This window comes from Hakea prostrata, chromosome 3 (genome assembly GCF_041222555.1).
Source record: "Hakea prostrata isolate BN-2017 chromosome 3, UWA_Hpros_2, whole genome shotgun sequence".
Classification (NCBI taxonomy): domain Eukaryota; kingdom Viridiplantae; phylum Streptophyta; class Magnoliopsida; order Proteales; family Proteaceae; genus Hakea; species Hakea prostrata.
Window position 1 is genome coordinate 9,466,420 of NC_142602.1, and position 15,964 is coordinate 9,482,383.

General features: G+C 38.9%; 3 protein-coding genes across 5 annotated transcripts; 1 reads left to right on the forward strand and 2 right to left on the reverse strand.

The window, feature by feature from the left end:
* Window positions 1–302: 302 nt before the first annotated feature.
* Window positions 303–4,526, reverse strand: LOC149020704 (serine/threonine-protein kinase D6PK-like). 3 transcript variants are annotated; one of them, XM_089148914.1, is made up of 3 exons: window positions 4,038–4,526; window positions 2,557–3,645; window positions 303–1,333 (listed from the first exon to the last, which is right to left on the reverse strand). In XM_089148914.1, the coding sequence occupies exons 1-3, from the start codon at window positions 4,055–4,057 to the stop codon at window positions 457–459; spliced, it is 1,986 nt and encodes a 661-aa protein (XP_089005040.1). In that variant the 5' UTR covers window positions 4,058–4,526; the 3' UTR covers window positions 303–456. The 3 variants fall into 3 exon arrangements, with proteins under 3 accessions (XP_089005040.1, XP_089005042.1, XP_089005041.1); XM_089148916.1 differs by having other exon boundaries at window positions 2,557–3,649; XM_089148915.1 differs by having other exon boundaries at window positions 2,557–3,789.
* A 923-nt stretch (window positions 4,527–5,449) lies between these two features.
* On the reverse strand, window positions 5,450–10,824 carry LOC149020705 (uncharacterized). The gene is made up of 3 exons (XM_089146979.1): window positions 10,637–10,824; window positions 10,411–10,527; window positions 5,450–5,929 (listed from the first exon to the last, which is right to left on the reverse strand). The coding sequence occupies exons 1-3, from the start codon at window positions 10,670–10,672 to the stop codon at window positions 5,750–5,752; spliced, it is 333 nt and encodes a 110-aa protein (XP_089003105.1). The 5' UTR covers window positions 10,673–10,824; the 3' UTR covers window positions 5,450–5,749.
* A 748-nt stretch (window positions 10,825–11,572) lies between these two features.
* Window positions 11,573–15,891, forward strand: LOC149020706 (RNA-binding (RRM/RBD/RNP motifs) family protein). Its single transcript, XM_089148920.1, has 6 exons — window positions 11,573–11,893; window positions 12,280–12,320; window positions 12,420–12,583; window positions 12,822–12,921; window positions 13,648–13,817; window positions 14,221–15,891. Exons 1-6 carry the CDS (start codon window positions 11,772–11,774, stop codon window positions 14,737–14,739), a joined length of 1,116 nt encoding a protein of 371 aa, XP_089005046.1. The 5' UTR covers window positions 11,573–11,771; the 3' UTR covers window positions 14,740–15,891.
* The last annotated feature ends 73 nt before the right edge of the window (window positions 15,892–15,964 follow it).

Consider the following 15,964-nt stretch of genomic DNA (forward strand, 5'->3'; position numbering starts at 1 on the left):
ACGTTCTTAGTACCAGTCCCACAGCAAATGGACTTATGACATAAAACACATGATAGAAAAACACCCCTCAAAAAGATCTCCACAATATTTGGTCCAGATCTTCTGCACTGAGATGTTTGGTCAATTGTAAGCATCCAATACTACCTCTCTTTTTTTTTGGGTTAATGTTATATTCCATGATAACATCCAGAAAATTCACATGAAGTGCCATTGTCACCAACATCATTTTTTTCATTTTTCCAAGTGAAGGAATTCATCAGTATACACTGTGACTCTTTCCTCATTTTAATGCTTTTTTCCAGCAGTGTCTGAAGCCTAGTGAGGTGACAGATCAATTTTACATGGTGTTTTGAGAAGCAACAGTTTCAGCTTTCCTTGTAGTGAGGAGTAACAACTAAACAGTCGGGGACAATATCAATCCATGGAAACTGTTGCAGAAAGATACAACCAGAAAAATTAAAAGAAATCAATCTCTAAATAATTACCAGAAGGCTTGACATCAACTCCCGGCATCTTATCAGTTTGGGGTGCTTTTGGCACATCTGATTTTGCTGGCAAGTCCATCATTAATGGCTTTGGCACCTCTGGTGGATTGGTACATCGGATAAGCGCCCAATTCACACTCTGAAAGAATGGGTGTTGCTTAACTTCAGTGGCCCCACGTTTGTATGCAAGACGAAGTTGGGGCTCTTTCACAAGCAAACCTCTGATCAAGTCCCTTGCAGCAAAGCTCACACTAGGAGACTCTGGAAATCTAAGGGGCTGCCCCACCACATTGAACAGTGTAGCACGGTTTCCTGACCCCTTAAATGGGGTCTTCCCAAACAAAAGCTCATAAAGAAAGATACCGAAAGTCCACCAATCTACAGCACTGCCATGTCCTTCACCTTTGATTATCTCTGGAGCCAAGTACTCATGTGTACCCACAAATGACATTGAACGAGCACTAGTAGGTTCCGCAATAAGTTCTGGGAGTGGACTCACTTGGTTAAAGACTTCATTCTTTGGTTTTGCTTTCTTGTCTTTCTTGGACTTGCTTGATAAGAAGCGCGGCATAAAGCATGTGGGCTGTATGCAAGATGGCTGTATCACACAACTTGGTTCAATGCATGAAGGTTGAACACAATAACCAGAGTTCTTTCCTGACTCCATCTCTGTGTTTGAGGATTTCACAAGAGTTGGGCAAACTGCACATCTTAGAGAAAGATCAAAATCTGACAGCATGATATGTCCATCATCCCTCACTAAAACATTCTCTGGTTTAAGGTCTCTGTAAATGATCCCAAGCATGTGAAGGTACTCCATAGCTAGGAGAACCTCTGCTACATAAAATCTGCACAATCAAGAACACAAGATTAGGAACCTAAAGGAAAGCCAATAGTTCCTGTTCTACTCAATACTTTAAAAACCATTTCCATCTGTAATTATTTAATAAATAATAAATTACCACAATTGCTTATGACAACAACCAAAAGCATGATGTTTTAAATTGGCATATTTAAAGGTGTCACTTATGTATACACTTCATACATTCATCATAGTCCTACAATCTACACATTGCCTTCAAGGGCTTAATAGAAGGGAAAATCAATGGACTGAAGTAGATTCCAAGGGCAAATTGCCATAAAATTTTACTAATCAGCATCCAGGAGTTCAGATACTTCTGCAGGTTAATCTCTACTAAAAGAACTGTGAGTTCGATCAGCATGTCAGAATAAGAATTGTTGTTATATTTTGAGATACCTCAAAATAAGATTTTTGATATGCCATGGATTTTTTTTTTTTTTTTTGGGGGGTGGGGGTGGGGGGTTGTAAATTACCATTGTGGGTTAAGTATCAGAGAATAGTGAAAGATAGATATGGGACTAGTGTGATCATACAAGTATGAAATAAGCAATCTGTGGAACATATGCGAATATGGCAAGACCAGGTTAGGTGGTGACAGTAGGGAGTCTTATAAGGGGGGTTCCATGGTAGAGGGTAGAGGTTTAATTAAATAACAATGTTCTTCAGTAATTTTAGCATGTAGTAGCATGTAGATAGCATGGATTAAAGCTAATTGAACAGTCTGTCACAGGGGGCAATATAAAAGAGCTAACAAAGAGGAAATTAACATCTGGTATTAAGAAGGAGATTGAAGACAAGGTCCTAATGCTTATGAGGAAAAAAAATTTTACAAGGACACTTCATCCCTGCGATGAGATGGGCAAGTTAAAGATTATATAGGCTTCATATATTGAATAAATTTCAGGGTCACAGTACAGCTACTAGGATATATATTGGCATGAATGATCCAAAGTAGCAGTTACTAGGCTTCATCTCTTTCCTGAGGGCTTTGGTGACAGAGATATTCTTCCTATGCCATCACAAGCGCAGACAAATGAAGGTTCACCAAGACTAGGAAAACTCAGAAAACCTTGATGGAATTGATTCAGACATCTCTCTTCAGCTGAGTGCCAAATCATTATAGAAAAACAATTTTGGTTGCGTCAACTCTGTTAAATTCAGAAACAAAATGATAAGTCATCATAATGAAAAGAGAACATAAGATTGTACCTAGCGGCATGCTCGGGAAAATATTTCCCTGGTTGTCTCTGCCGGAGTGCATGTAGGTCACCTCCTGGACAGAACTCCATGACCAAGCAGGAAAATTTCTCTGTCTCAAAGTGTGTATACAAAGTGGGAAGGAAAGGATGATCTAGGGACTGCAGTATTTCTCTTTCCGTCTGAGCACGCAGAAGCTTCTTCCTACTTGCTAGAGCAGCTTTGTCCATTACCTTCATTGCAAAATAACTTCTAGTCCCACTCAACTCCGATAGGTAAACACTGCCAATGTCTCCACAGCCCAGTTTCCTTAAAAGCTTGAAGTGGTTCAGCCCCAGAACCCCATCTCGAGATCGAACAGCTTGAATTGCTTCCCATCTCGTATCGTTTGCTTTGTGTGGTTTACTTAAAACACTACTAAAGCTACTTGAGCTACTCTCTTCACTGACATCAGTGCCTGTGCTGCCTCTGCATATACTGGTCTTTCTACTCTCCACGAATTCACATGAATTGCTGATGTTGGCACTTCCGCAAGATTTCTCGGTACTGCTGATACCATCGCTAACTTCCGTGGCAGCACAAACGGAGTGGAAACTATTATCACGACTAGGGCACTGCGAGTTTAATGGCCCGTTTTCTTGCTCCATACTTTTTTTGTTAGAGATTGAAACAGAACCTATACACAAAGAACTCTCGGTAACATCAATAGGGTTTCCACTGCACGGTTCTTGCTTCGCAGATTTTTCAGATAATACCTTCTCTGGAGATGCTTTCAGCGGCCCGGTGAGACCATCGTTCATGTGAGACTTTTTCGAAGAAGATAACTCTTCCTTTGAAGATTCGGAAGGCGATGACTTTGGATGGCCAAGAGTTGTCAAGCCATATCTAGACTCTGTGGACTGATTGGAAGAACGTGGAGGAGGGTGACGACGGCGAGGATTTTCTGATAAATTTGTAGCAGAAGCCGAATCATGACGCTTCGACAAAGAACCAATTCCTTCGCCAACCGATTCTCTTGAGCAATTGGGAACGTTGAGATGTTCCGGGCAGGTGGTGGTCGATATACCCGAAGTCGTAGCCATCAATCGAAGTAAACTCGAGCTGTCTTACCGACCAGAAGAATCAATTCAAGGATTGTGCAGGTAGCAAGTCCAATCAAACACAAGAATACAGACTAAAGAAAACCAATCAAATCAAAGACTCTTCCGAAACTTTGAATCGTAGAGATTGTCACACCTATAACTCCTGTGAAGTGAAATCCCAAAGGTTAACGGAACCTAAATGTCTAAACAAATTTTTTTTTAAAAAGGGGGTAAAAACCGAAACTTTTCCAGTTTCAACAAGCACAGCAAAGCAGAGAAACTATATAGAAGGAAGAAAGGGCTCGAGAAAAAGGCAATCTTCGTGGAAACAACATAAAAGAAGAGAAACTCAACGAAACCAAGCAAAACCCAAAGTAGTTCACAAAGGAGAGAAAACAGAAGAAAAATTACCTGATCAAAGCACCGATCATAAAATGCGGAGTGGGAGATCTTTCATGACTGAAAAGCAATGAGAGACCCTTTAGAGCTCCGTGAAGAAAAAGTGAAAGAGAGAGAGAGAGAGAGATAGAGAAAGAAGTTTTGTTATTTCAGAGATCCAATCGAAGGGAGCGAAAGTAACTTCTGAAGGTCCCGAAATTTCTGTTTACTTCGTCGTTTATCGTGTCGTAGCTGTGGAGTCGACTTGAGAAGAGAAACCAAACTGAAGCTCACAAGCAAAGCAACCCGTCTTTTTCATGGATATTCTCTTCTCCTCTTACTTATCTATTCCACACTTTTCGAGCTCCCCCTTCTTTTCCGCTCTTACATATTATCCTCCATTTCTCAGTTCGCTGCTGCTGCTTCTGAAAAAGCTTAAACTATAGCAAAACAAGAGAGAGAGAGCGAGCGAGAGACATGGAAGCTACCTCCAGGCTCCAGCACTGTTAAAAAGTTAAAGCAATGCGTTTGGTTTGGAATCTATTTCTCGTTTATCCGTTTCTTTCCAAGGGATTGGTAGAAACTGATCCACTCTGTCTAAAGAGCCGGGATTTGTGTGTGGGAAGATTCTGATCCGACGGTTTAGATTAGGTAGAGGGGCGAGAAGATTCAACGGAAGAAGACAGACAAGAGTAAATAACGGTCAACAGGTTTGATTCGATTGGCTATATTTTTTTCGTTTTTTGTAAAATTAATTAGATAATAATTTATAGTAATAATTCACCTTAATTTAACCTTTTTAAAAATTTGAGAGGTTTTCGGGGTGTGGAGGTGGGTCACATGCGTGCACGTGAACAGGAAGGCGTGCATGTGGGTGTGGAGTCTGTGGTCTGCTGGCATGGGTTGGTGCACGATGATAACTTACGCTTCCAGTGTTAACTGAAACTTTCTCTCACCCATTTTGGAATCTTAAGAAACGGAGAAAGATAATATATAATTCAGCATCTACTATACTTTCGTTAAGTCTGACACAGGCGGTCCGACCCTGAATGGTTATACGTGGCAAAACATATGTGGTTGCTGATGAAAGTACTCAATCTTTTTGTCACAAACTACCCTGATGTAGTTCGGAACGAGTAGAGGGTGACATGGGTCGTTGGATTGGAACAATAATGAATCATATCCTATAGGATGTTATCACATAAATAATAATATAAAAAATTCAAGAGTCAAACTTCCGTTGCTTCACATTTTACATCACTAATCTTTTTTTTGAAACAATCTTTTATATATTATGGTGTAAGAATTACATAATACGAAACAAAATCAAATCTCTAACTTGTTCACTAAGAGCTTTTGATCTTACCAAGCAACCCTACTAACTTGTTCACTAAGAGCTTTTGATCTTACCAAGCAACCCTACGATGGTAACCGTTACTATTAAAAAAATATAACGTCTCAAGAATTGAATTTGATAAAAAACGAATTGTACATACGTTATGCATTCCTTAATATATTTCAGAAACTTAAACTTCTCAAGCAACAAACATTGCTTGGAGGCTCGGAGCACTGGAGCCCAAAGGAGTTGAATTAAGGGTAGAAGTGACGTGAAAAATACTATATTCTTACATTTCTACATCAACTAGGGTAAAACATTAGGATACAATTATGAATAATAATGAAGAGGATGGGCACTTAGGGTTGTTACAATGGTATTCTGTTGAGATGATGATGAATTATCAGAATTAAGATTGTTCTAATAGATTTTCCAGATACAAGTTCACTATATATCTCCCAGTCGACTGCACATCAAGCCTCTTCTCACTGGGTTCATACTTTCCCTTCCGAAGCTGGTACCGGTGGATTACTGCAGAAACAGTGTATGCTCGACCTTCTATTGTCACACTCTCTCCACACTGCATGTTCTGGTACAAAGGAGCAAGATATCAGCAACAAACACATAAAAAGCCACACTTTTCTCTCTCGACACTACATACCAAAAAAATAGATATATATGCTTCAAGAACATTGCACCACAAATAACGATAAGGAAGATCTCTATGTGTTGTAGAGCACTTCTGGTAACCCAACAGTGATAGCAACATTATGTGTATAGTAAAATGTTTCATTGCTATGACACTTTTTTAGCATTAGATATTTGAATTCTTCATTCAGAACATAAACAAAACCAAGGAGATGCTAATAAAGGTCACTCAATCAGCAGAAAGAACTTGGGTAACGTAATCCATCAGGCATCATCTAACCATTTGATATAGTGTAACAAATTGCATGATTCAACACAATTTAAGCCTTTCTCCATCTAGATCAGGTTGGCTATACAACTACAGATTCCCCATTCACTCTACCAGTGTCTTTTTTGCTGTTAACCTGAAGCAATCAATAATCTTTTTTCAGGAATAATGACCCTGGCCATCATACACAGAACAAATTCCAGGGAGGAAGTGGAATTCTGACACGAGATATGCCCATGCCCTCAATCCACCCCTAGACTGAATGATGATCCCCCAAACTCATCGAGCTAAATTTTTTAAAGCAAAGATAAAGGCTAGTCATGAAAACTTCCCCAAAAGAAAATCCCATTTGTATTTTCAGATTTAAAATACTAAAGCCATCCGCTTCACCAGGAACGAGGGTCTGGTTTTTGGACCTCATATGGTAAATTCTGATCCCCCCCCCCCCCCCCCCCAAAAAAAAAAAAACCACCCACACAAAAAAATAGAAAAACAAAAGGGAAGAAAAAAGAAACCATCAAGTAAAAAATTTACAGTACAGGAGTCTTAAGACTAATTTGAAATATGTTATCAGCTTCAAATGAAACCAGCGCCAGCAAAGATGTAAATAGATCCTGACCTCAATGATACAGCAAATTCATGCTTTTATAACCTCATCATGAAACATATTCTTCTGCAGTTGGCCTATTCAATACAACAACAACAAGAAAAAGCTTTGTCCCAACTAAATGGGGTTGGCTACATGGATTCGTGCCTTCCAATCAGCTCTTGGGGTCATCCTAGATAAAAGGCCAAAGTTATGCATATCATTTCACCACTTCTCTTAAAGTATTCTTAGGTTTGCCCCTAGCTCTTCAAGTTCCTTCAATCTGGATTATATGGCTTCTCCGTACAGAGGCATTTACAATTGCTTCTCTGTACATAGGCATTTACAAGCCTCTATTGAACATGATCGTGCCACCTCAAACGACTTTCTCATAGCTTATCACTTATCGGAGCTACTCCCAAACCAACTATAATATGATCATTCCTTACCTTATTCTTCCTAGTTTTGCCACTTGTCCATCTTAGCATCTTCAATTCTGCTATACTTGAGTTTACCTATATGATTCTTTTTAACAGCCCAACACTCTGCACTATACATCATAATTAGTCTAATAACGGTCCTATAGAATTTTCCTTTAAACTTTAAAGGAATACGTCAATCACACAAGACCCTGGACGCGTCTCTTTACTTCATCCATCCTATTTTAATCTTTTTTGAAACATTATCCTCTATATCACCTTTTTTTATTTATGATTGAACCAAAGTACCTAAAACAATCACCCTGAAGAAGGTCCTTATCAAGAAGTTTCACCACCTCTACTTGATCATGACCAAAGTTACAACTAGATAATTTTGTCTTCATCTACTTTGTTTAGACTTTTAATTTTAAAGTTGTTCTCCATGATTCTAACCTGGTATTGATCCCTACTTGAATCTCATCCATCAACACAATATCATCAACAAAAAGCATACATGAAGGAACCTCATCTTGAATGTCTTTTGTTAATTCATCCATTATAAGTGCAAATAAATATGGGCTTAAAGTTGATCCTTCATATAGCCCAAGTGTAATTGAGAATTCATTACTTTATCCCCCCACTATTCTTACACTTGTCACTGAACCATCATACATATCCTTTTTTTTTTAATGTCTAAATATTTACTTGCAACACTTCTTTTCTCTAGTACTTGCCAAATCAACGCTTTAGAAATCTATCATAAGTTTTTCCTAGGTCAAAAATGTTATGTGAAGGTCTTTCCTACACACTCGATGCCTTTCCATAAGTCTCCTAATTAAGGCTATTAGCCTCGTTGTAGATCTTCCTGGCATCAACCCAAATCGGTTATCTGTTAATATGGTTAAGTTTCTCAAGCGGATTTCAATTACTCTCTCCCATAATTTCATGGTATGGCTCATCAATTTAATGCCTCTATAGTTACTATAGTTTTGAATATCTCATTTATTTTTGAAAACTGAAACTAGGATACTTCTCCTCCATTCATCTTGCATTTTCCCTGTGTTAATAATCTTATAAACAACTTAGTCGACCAAACTAGCCCGTAGGTTCCTAAGTTCTTCCATACTTCTATTAGGAATTCATCAAGACCTAGTGTCTTGCCTATTTTCATCCTCCTTAGTGCTTCTTTTACATTGGACATCGAAGTTCTCCGTATATATGTTCGAAAAATGGGTGCCTTGGTGAATGGTGTAATTGTCTGAATTACAAATGCCTGCAGTATGTTCGTTTAGTAGACTAGAGAAATAGATTTTCCATCTCTTCTTAATGTCCTTTCATGAACTAATACTTCACCATCTTCACTTTTAATAAGTCTAACATTGTCAAAATCTCTACTGTTCCTATCCCTAATTTTAGCTATCTTATAAAAAGATTTTTCCCCCTTCCTTCGTGCCCAACTTACTATACAACTCTTCATACTTCTTCTCCCTTGATTTTTCCGTAATTTTCTTATCATCATTTTAAGCCAATCTATATCTTAGAAGATCTTTAACATCCTTAGTCATTTTGCCATGTCTTAAAATTAGCTTTCTTATTCTTAATGGTTGCTTGAACCTTACTATCCCACTACCAAGTCTCTATATAAAAATGGAGCTTTCCTTTTGATTCACATATGACATCTTTAGCCACCTTCCTCATATATGTAGCCATCTCATTCCACACCACACTAGTGTCTTCCTTAAAATCTCACTTTCCTTGTTTGAATACTTCATTAGCAAATTATTTTAAACACTCTCCCTTAAAGTTCCACCATCTTATCCTAGGGTAGTTAACCTTACACATTTTATGAGTTTTTGGAGTTAGGCATATATCCAAGAACAAAAGTCTATGTTGAGCAATTAAGTTTTCACCTAGTATTACCTTGCAATCCTTGCACGACAAAGAGCAATATTTTTTTTAGGTGAACTAAAAATATATAAACCCAGAAGGGGGATGGAGAAGACAAAAGGAAGGGGGGCTACAAGCCTCCAAGACACCTAGGAGGGGTCAATAAAGCACACAACCTAAACCACATGGAACAACAAAATATCACAAAACTTAAGAAGTGAAGATATATACAACACAAGGTTTGGAGATCCAGATCACACAAGCATGTAGACTTGTCCTTCGGTAGGAAGTGCTGGAAGTTTTTTTTATTTGAGAAAAAGGCTGCAACAAACAGCAACGAAAACAGCCAGACTATGAAAAGAACAGCCCAAGATGAGGGGGGGGTTGTTTGGGCAAGATGGACGCCAGTGCAAGTAGGACCAATGTCTCAAGGTGAGAAGTACAACATTCATGCAGCAGATGAAATGTAGGAGACAACAATTCAGTAAGCAAGCTTAGTTGGAAAGAAGTTTGATCCCCATGCTTCATCAAAAAACACATCCAGCCAAAGGGAGCCTGTTAACTAATAAAAACTCAAGTGTTGCAAAGAACTGCCGTTATGAGGGTAAAAACTGAAGTGGAAGTTCAAGTTGATGGAATGTGCACCCCAATAATAAAAAACCATTCAAATAGTTTGATTGTGGGTTCCTAACGGAGTTTGAATCAATTCTTTCAAGCTAAACATGTCTCACAAATTGCAAAGCCCATCATGTCCAGCCCTAAGACTTATCATTGTTGTACATCTTTAAGCTTAGTTCAGGCAGTCTAGAGATTCTGCAAGGGTTCTCTTTGCGATTGCATGAGGCACTGTGGATGACAATGTTCCTTGAAGCGAGTTGTTTGCTATTCTCATTATACAGCGGACCTATTTCCTATTGTCAAAAATGAAGTCGCTGCTAAGCGAATAATCCGTATGTAATCACTACTGTGGTTCCTTAATAAATGAAATCTTCTAACTCTCCGATAACAAGAATGCTATTGCAAAAATTGTCTACAATGTACGCCATCAAAATGCCCTACAGCCTTTCCCCATCTCTCCCTCCTTCCAAGTAAGTGTTAAAAGATAACAAGTGCTTGTGGCGTGAAGATTAAGTTTGCTTTGTGGGTATCAATCCTAAAACAACCCATAATTTCAAACAATTGCAGAGAAATTAAACAATCTAGTACCATAATAGATCAAATAGGCAATTCAGATCATATTAGGGCGTAGCCACAACACTTACGGAGGGTAAGCAGCGAACACCAAGGTTCTTGGGCGGAGGCGTGATTTCAGTAACCTTGTAAGGGTACTGGTCTCTGTCTCTTTCCTTTTTTCTGCAGAAGATCTGAAGCTCCTGTGACTGCCAAAAACAAAGATAAACTACTGGATATCACTATGGAATCAAATGTCTGTTTCGAAAAAGAAAACAAATCAACAGAAGACACCATTTAGAGGTGAAGCTTGAGCACCTTCCGAAATGTAACTAGGTTTAAAGCCATCGCCATTCTCCGTGTTCACAACTTCTCTCTGTACGCAACGCGTGGAGGCCGAGCGTCACAGAACCCACCAAATATCTATTCCAGAACATTTGAATTTTTTTTTTCTTTATTGTTTGGGTGGAACCGTGGAACATAACATTTGATTTACGTTTCGTAAATTCGCGCATTTAGGCGGTAAGCGTCTTTGCTATCGGATCAAAATATAGTGTGCCAGAATCATTACCATACAACCCCTAAGAGATCTGACGCTTCATCAGAAACGAAGCCCTCTTAGTACAGAGTCTGTATTAAATATATATATATATATTATTTATATGGCTTTTATATATAAGGGATAGAGATATTACATATGCTGACGGTAGAGGTTGAACCCACGACCTCTCCATTGAACAGTCAAGTTCCTAACTATCCTACCACCTCCATTGGCAAAAAAAATTGAGTTCGTATTATATTGCTTGCACTTAGGATGATGGTAAATCTGAACCCTCAATATGGGATTCCATACACTCAAAATAGTAAAAATTTATATTGTTTGGGCTTCTGCTAGTGGCAAGAAACCATCTCTTTATATAGCCAATGGAGGATTGGTAAGAGGGTTAAGAACCTCAGTGGAGAGGTCGTGGGTTCAACCCTTACCCACAATATATATGTAATATCTCAATTCCTAGTTTCCTTATGTATATAAACTTTCAGGACAATCGATGCTACTATTGAAATCCTAATTGATAGAGATATGTTTACCTAGAATTTTTATTGGAAGTTGCTTTGAGCAGTTGACGTCCCAGATTTGTCTGGATCAAGATTAAATCTAGACCGTTAATTATATAATTCACTTAAATTTGAACAACTTTTCATGTAAGCCCCTCATCTTATTTTCTTTTTGTTTTTTTTGGTAATAATTCTTAACCCTTCGTCCGTGCGCTCTTCCGTGTACGACCTTGCCAAGCACTAATTTTTTTTGGCTAGGGCTACGTTTAGTTCTTGTTTCTCATCTGGTCTTCTTTTCAAAGCTACTTCCGATTTTCGGTGTCGTCGTCACCCCTCCGTCGCCGTTAAACTTGCTATCTGCTCCGCCTCTGAGCGGTTCAGCGCACCGCTAAGATCCATGTCTACAGATCAGAAGGCAATGGATGCTTCTGCAGACGGAGAAGCTCTCGAAGTTAAAAACTCGAATCACAATGAAGAAGAGAACTTTCACCCTCATACAGGAGAAGGAGCCAGTCCTGGGTAACCAATTAACTCTTTCTCCCTCTTTGCTCCTTTCATCCACGTTCATCTATTAGGTTTTTGGTTCTGAATTCGTTAATGTCGTCATCACCTCTCGAAAAGATTAAGAAAGAACTCATCTTGACGTTTTCTGGCTGCCATTATTCGATTTTGTTATGTTAATTTACCAAACTTATGCGAGAGCGGATATGCTAATTGATTATACACTTTGGTTATGTACGTCTGCTTTCTCAATTAGCTGAATTTAGTTATTTAAGCGTTTCCCCCTTACTGATACTTTCTTCGTTCTACTTATTTTCTTTGCCTTTTTGTGAAATTTATTCTGTTTAGCTTAATTTAATCTCTGCTATTGCTCTTTCTCTAATTTGTTACATGTTTATTTGCAGAAAGATTTTCATTGGGGGTTTAGCAAAAGAGACAACATCCGGTTGGTTAATGACATTATGCTACCAAATTTGATATGTCCCTGATTTTTGTTTTGTGTTTCTGATTTTGTTTTTTCATTTGTAAATGAGTAATTCTACAGAACAATTCACCAAACATTTTGGTAAATATGGTGAAATGACGGATACTGTCATCATGAAAGATAGGAGAACAGGGCAACCACGTGGGTTTGGATTTGTGACTTACGCAGATACTTCCGTGGTAGATAAAGTCATTCAAGAAACTCATATTATCAATGGTAAACAGGTAAGGTTTTTTTTCTTTAGATTCAAATCTTTGTACTGGTTTTTGTTGTTTCGTCTGTCCGTTCTTTCATCTTGAAGTTGGACCTTGGATTGTTGTGGCCAGGTCTTGGGATGGAATCCTGCTTTCACTCTTCTTCTAATCCTCCAGCCACACACTCCCTAAAAGATATTTCAGTTGCTTTATCTTCACTTGTTGATCTGGGTTTGCGCTGCTTTGGTGTCTGTGCTGGCAAATTTAGGTTGAAATCAAGCGGACCATTCCAAAAGGAGCCATTGGCTCGAAGGATTTTAAGACGAAGAAGATCTTTGTGGGTGGAGTTCCTACAACTGTAACAGAAGGTTTTCCCTACTTTACTTATCTAAGTTTATCTATTTTCATTGATGGTCTATTTGGTGGGGTTTCATTGTTTGTGGGGATCACCTTTGCAGGGATCGACTGGTTCCAATCTTTTTCTCTAAAATTTGAGAAAAATGTCAATTAAGTGACAGTCTCTTATATACAGGATGTTATCAATTAAGGTGTGAATGACACTATTCATATTTACATGTAATCATAGTAACTAACAACCCCTCAACCAAAGAAAAAAAAGAACAAATGACCATTTGGGGGTGGGGGTGGGGCACTTAGCTAGCTGAGCATAAACAGCTGCTGCTTTTCTTTGATTATTGGATTGGACGCTAGTGTCTCAGTCTTGTTATGAGTCCAAAATGAGAAGCTTAGGATTGGGCCATTCATGTTTTCTGGGTTCACCTTGGATCTGCTTACCTGAACTCTGCTGCAGTATGATTAGTCAGTACAAAAGTTTACCTGTCCAGAGGCATTATGGTTGTAAGGAACTCTATCATTAGTGTAATTAATGAAGCAAGCCAAGCCAAGCTTGAATGAGAAAGGCATTTTAAGCTTATGTACTGGGTTTTAGGGTCTGGCTTGTCACATAAGCTGCATACCTCAACTCAGGCATAGGGCATGGTGGGCAGTGCAAGCTTGGCTTGTTGACAGTCTAATCGGCGTGTTGTATTCTCTACATCCAGGTGTTAATGATTTATTTCTCTTGAATGGCACAGATGAGTTTAAGGACTTCTTTGCAAAATTTGGAGAGGTCAAGGAGCACCAGATAATGAGGGATCATGCCACCAGTCGTTCTCGTGGCTTTGGATTCATCACATTTGACACTGAGAAAGCTGTTGATGATCTCTTGGCCAAGGGGAATAAACTTGACCTAGCTGGAGCTCAGGTGAGTGCAGAGCTTATTGAAGGATAATCAGAATTTTGTTACTCTGCTGCTATTATGTTGTTACTTGTTAGCACCCCCCACCCCACCCAAAAAAAGAAGAAGGTTTCTTTCCAACATGTTCTTTGACATTAATTGGCAATAAATTGGTCTAATTTATGCTAATGATGTTAATTTGTTTGTGAAGAGGGTTCTCCAAAATAAATTGTTTAGTTGGAGCTCTTTTTATTATAATTCTTGACTGATGTTGGTGTTAGTAGATTATCATGCTGTTTTTCTGATGACATAAGTTCATGAATGATGGTTGTCCTATCTCGTTGTGGTCTTTCTTCACTATTAACTGCAAAAAGTCTTTTAGAGGTTCTGAAGAATAACTGTCTAGGTTGCTACTTCTCTTTTGTTGTAGGTGGAAATCAAGAAGGCTGAACCAAAGAAAGGATCGAACATGCCTTCATCAGCACCCAAGCGTTTTAGTGATCCTAGGCCCACTTTTGGTGGTGGGTTTGGAGATGGTTACGGTGGATATGGTGGTGGCAGAGGTGGTTTCAGTGCTAGTTCTTATAGGTCAGGAGGGGGTTATGAGGGTAGACCTGGTGCATTTGGCAGGTATGGTGGAACTGAGTTCGATAGGGGTTATGGAGGGTATGGAGGTAGCGGCTTAGGATCTTATAGGGGAGATCCTTCCCTAGGATACTCTGGCAGCTATAGTGGAAACTTTGGTAGAAATTATGATTTACTAGGTGCTTATGGTAGTGCTGCTGATGGTTATGGAGGATACGGAAGTGGTGCGAGTGGTGGTTTTGGCAGTGCTTATGATGCCAGCCTCGCGAGTGGTTATAGTGGTAGCAGTGGAGGATCGTTATATGGGAATAGAGGAACTTATGGAGGCAGTGGAAGTGGCCGATACCATCCTTATTCAAGGTAGCTGAGGGCTGTGAAACAAGGCAGTTGTGATCAACCAGTGCAATGGTGAGCTTACCTGCAGATTGAAACCATTTAATTCAACTGTGAGATTAGAGGACATTAGTTGAACAGCAGGGAGGCCATCTTTGATTGTGTGGATGGTTGCCCTCTAGTTCTCCAGTCTGACAGTTTTTTCTCTCTGAAGGGAGAGTCACTTCAGTAATTTGCTCATTGTGTCTCACTCTCTCTACCTGGAGACTAGCAGGATGGGCCCGTTATTTGTATCTTTTCTTCATTTTCAACTGCCAGAATTGAATTCATAATTGGTGTTACACCTTTTGAATTTGTCTTTTTAGGGTTTCTCAATGTACTTTTTTGTTTTCCCTGTGGCTGCTATTACACTTTTTGATAGCTTGTGGGGATTAAGGAACCTAAGTATATTTTTGGAACTCGAGTTGAGTAGTAGCGTGGAGTGGAGTAAAATCCAGTTTCAGATTTACAGGCTTGCTATATGCTTGTGCATGAATCCTGGGCTATGCATGCCATTATTATTTAATGTTTTCTGTATGGGAAGTGTTAGGTATTAATCTTTCTATCACTCGTGTCACTCAGTCATTGTCTGGATTTCTGTTCTGCTTTCTATTTTTTGTTGTTGCTTTGTTTGGTTGCAGTTCTGTCTCTAATTCTGATCTGCTTTTGTTCACATGGCTATCAGTGGTTGGGTATGTCTATGGAATTTTGGCAAGTTTGTGAAATCTGCTATTATCAACTTTGTTACAGTCAGAATGCATATTTGCGTCCAGTATTACCACAAACTACATTATCGAATTTAACTTTTTTTGCATTGACCCATCGCCCTTTATAATCTGAACAAAGGAGCTAACATACATCCACTGCAGATTGAGATTACGAGAGTAATCCATTAGATTCATTCACTTTAATGTACTTGTCTCTCCCTAACTGATATATGATAAAGTCTGATCCAGGATTTGAAGTTACACGTGAAACAAATTTCTCTCTCCTCACTTTTAGATATACCTTTGCTTTTTCAGTTCTTTCAATCCAAGACAGATCTCCTTGACACCCGAGAGATTTGTTGAAAATGTTTATCTCTTTCAAATAATTTAGCTAGTAAAAGATATATTCTTAATTCAACTGTAAAAAGGAAGTTAAGCCTGTAAGAAGCCTTGGCAAATGTTTACCAGGATATAATTACAGGCTCCAACACTCCCTATTGGGTCAAAGAG

Bases quoted from the DNA above. Each gene is read 5' to 3' on its own strand.
- LOC149020704 (XM_089148914.1), bottom strand. From the start codon at position 4,057: ATGATCGGTGCTTTGATCAG. The intron at 3,646-4,037 runs GTAATTTTTCTT...TCGGTAAGACAG, and splicing joins ATGATCGGTGCTTTGATCAG to CTCGAGTTTACTTCGATTGA. The intron at 1,334-2,556 runs GTACAATCTTAT...TTGATTGTGCAG, and splicing joins TTTCCCGAGCATGCCGCTAG to ATTTTATGTAGCAGAGGTTC.
- LOC149020705 (XM_089146979.1), bottom strand. From the start codon at position 10,672: ATGGCGATGGCTTTAAACCTAGTTACATTTCGGAAG. The intron at 10,528-10,636 runs GTGCTCAAGCTT...TGTTTTTGGCAG, and splicing joins ACCTAGTTACATTTCGGAAG to TCACAGGAGCTTCAGATCTT. The intron at 5,930-10,410 runs GTAAGTGTTGTG...CCTTTGTACCAG, and splicing joins GTGTTCGCTGCTTACCCTCC to AACATGCAGTGTGGAGAGAG.
- LOC149020706 (XM_089148920.1), top strand. From the start codon at position 11,772: ATGTCTACAGATCAGAAGGCAATGGATGCTTCTGCAGACGGAGAAGCT. The intron at 11,894-12,279 runs GTAACCAATTAA...GTTTATTTGCAG, and splicing joins GGAGAAGGAGCCAGTCCTGG to AAAGATTTTCATTGGGGGTT. The intron at 12,584-12,821 runs GTAAGGTTTTTT...TGGCAAATTTAG, and splicing joins ATATTATCAATGGTAAACAG to GTTGAAATCAAGCGGACCAT.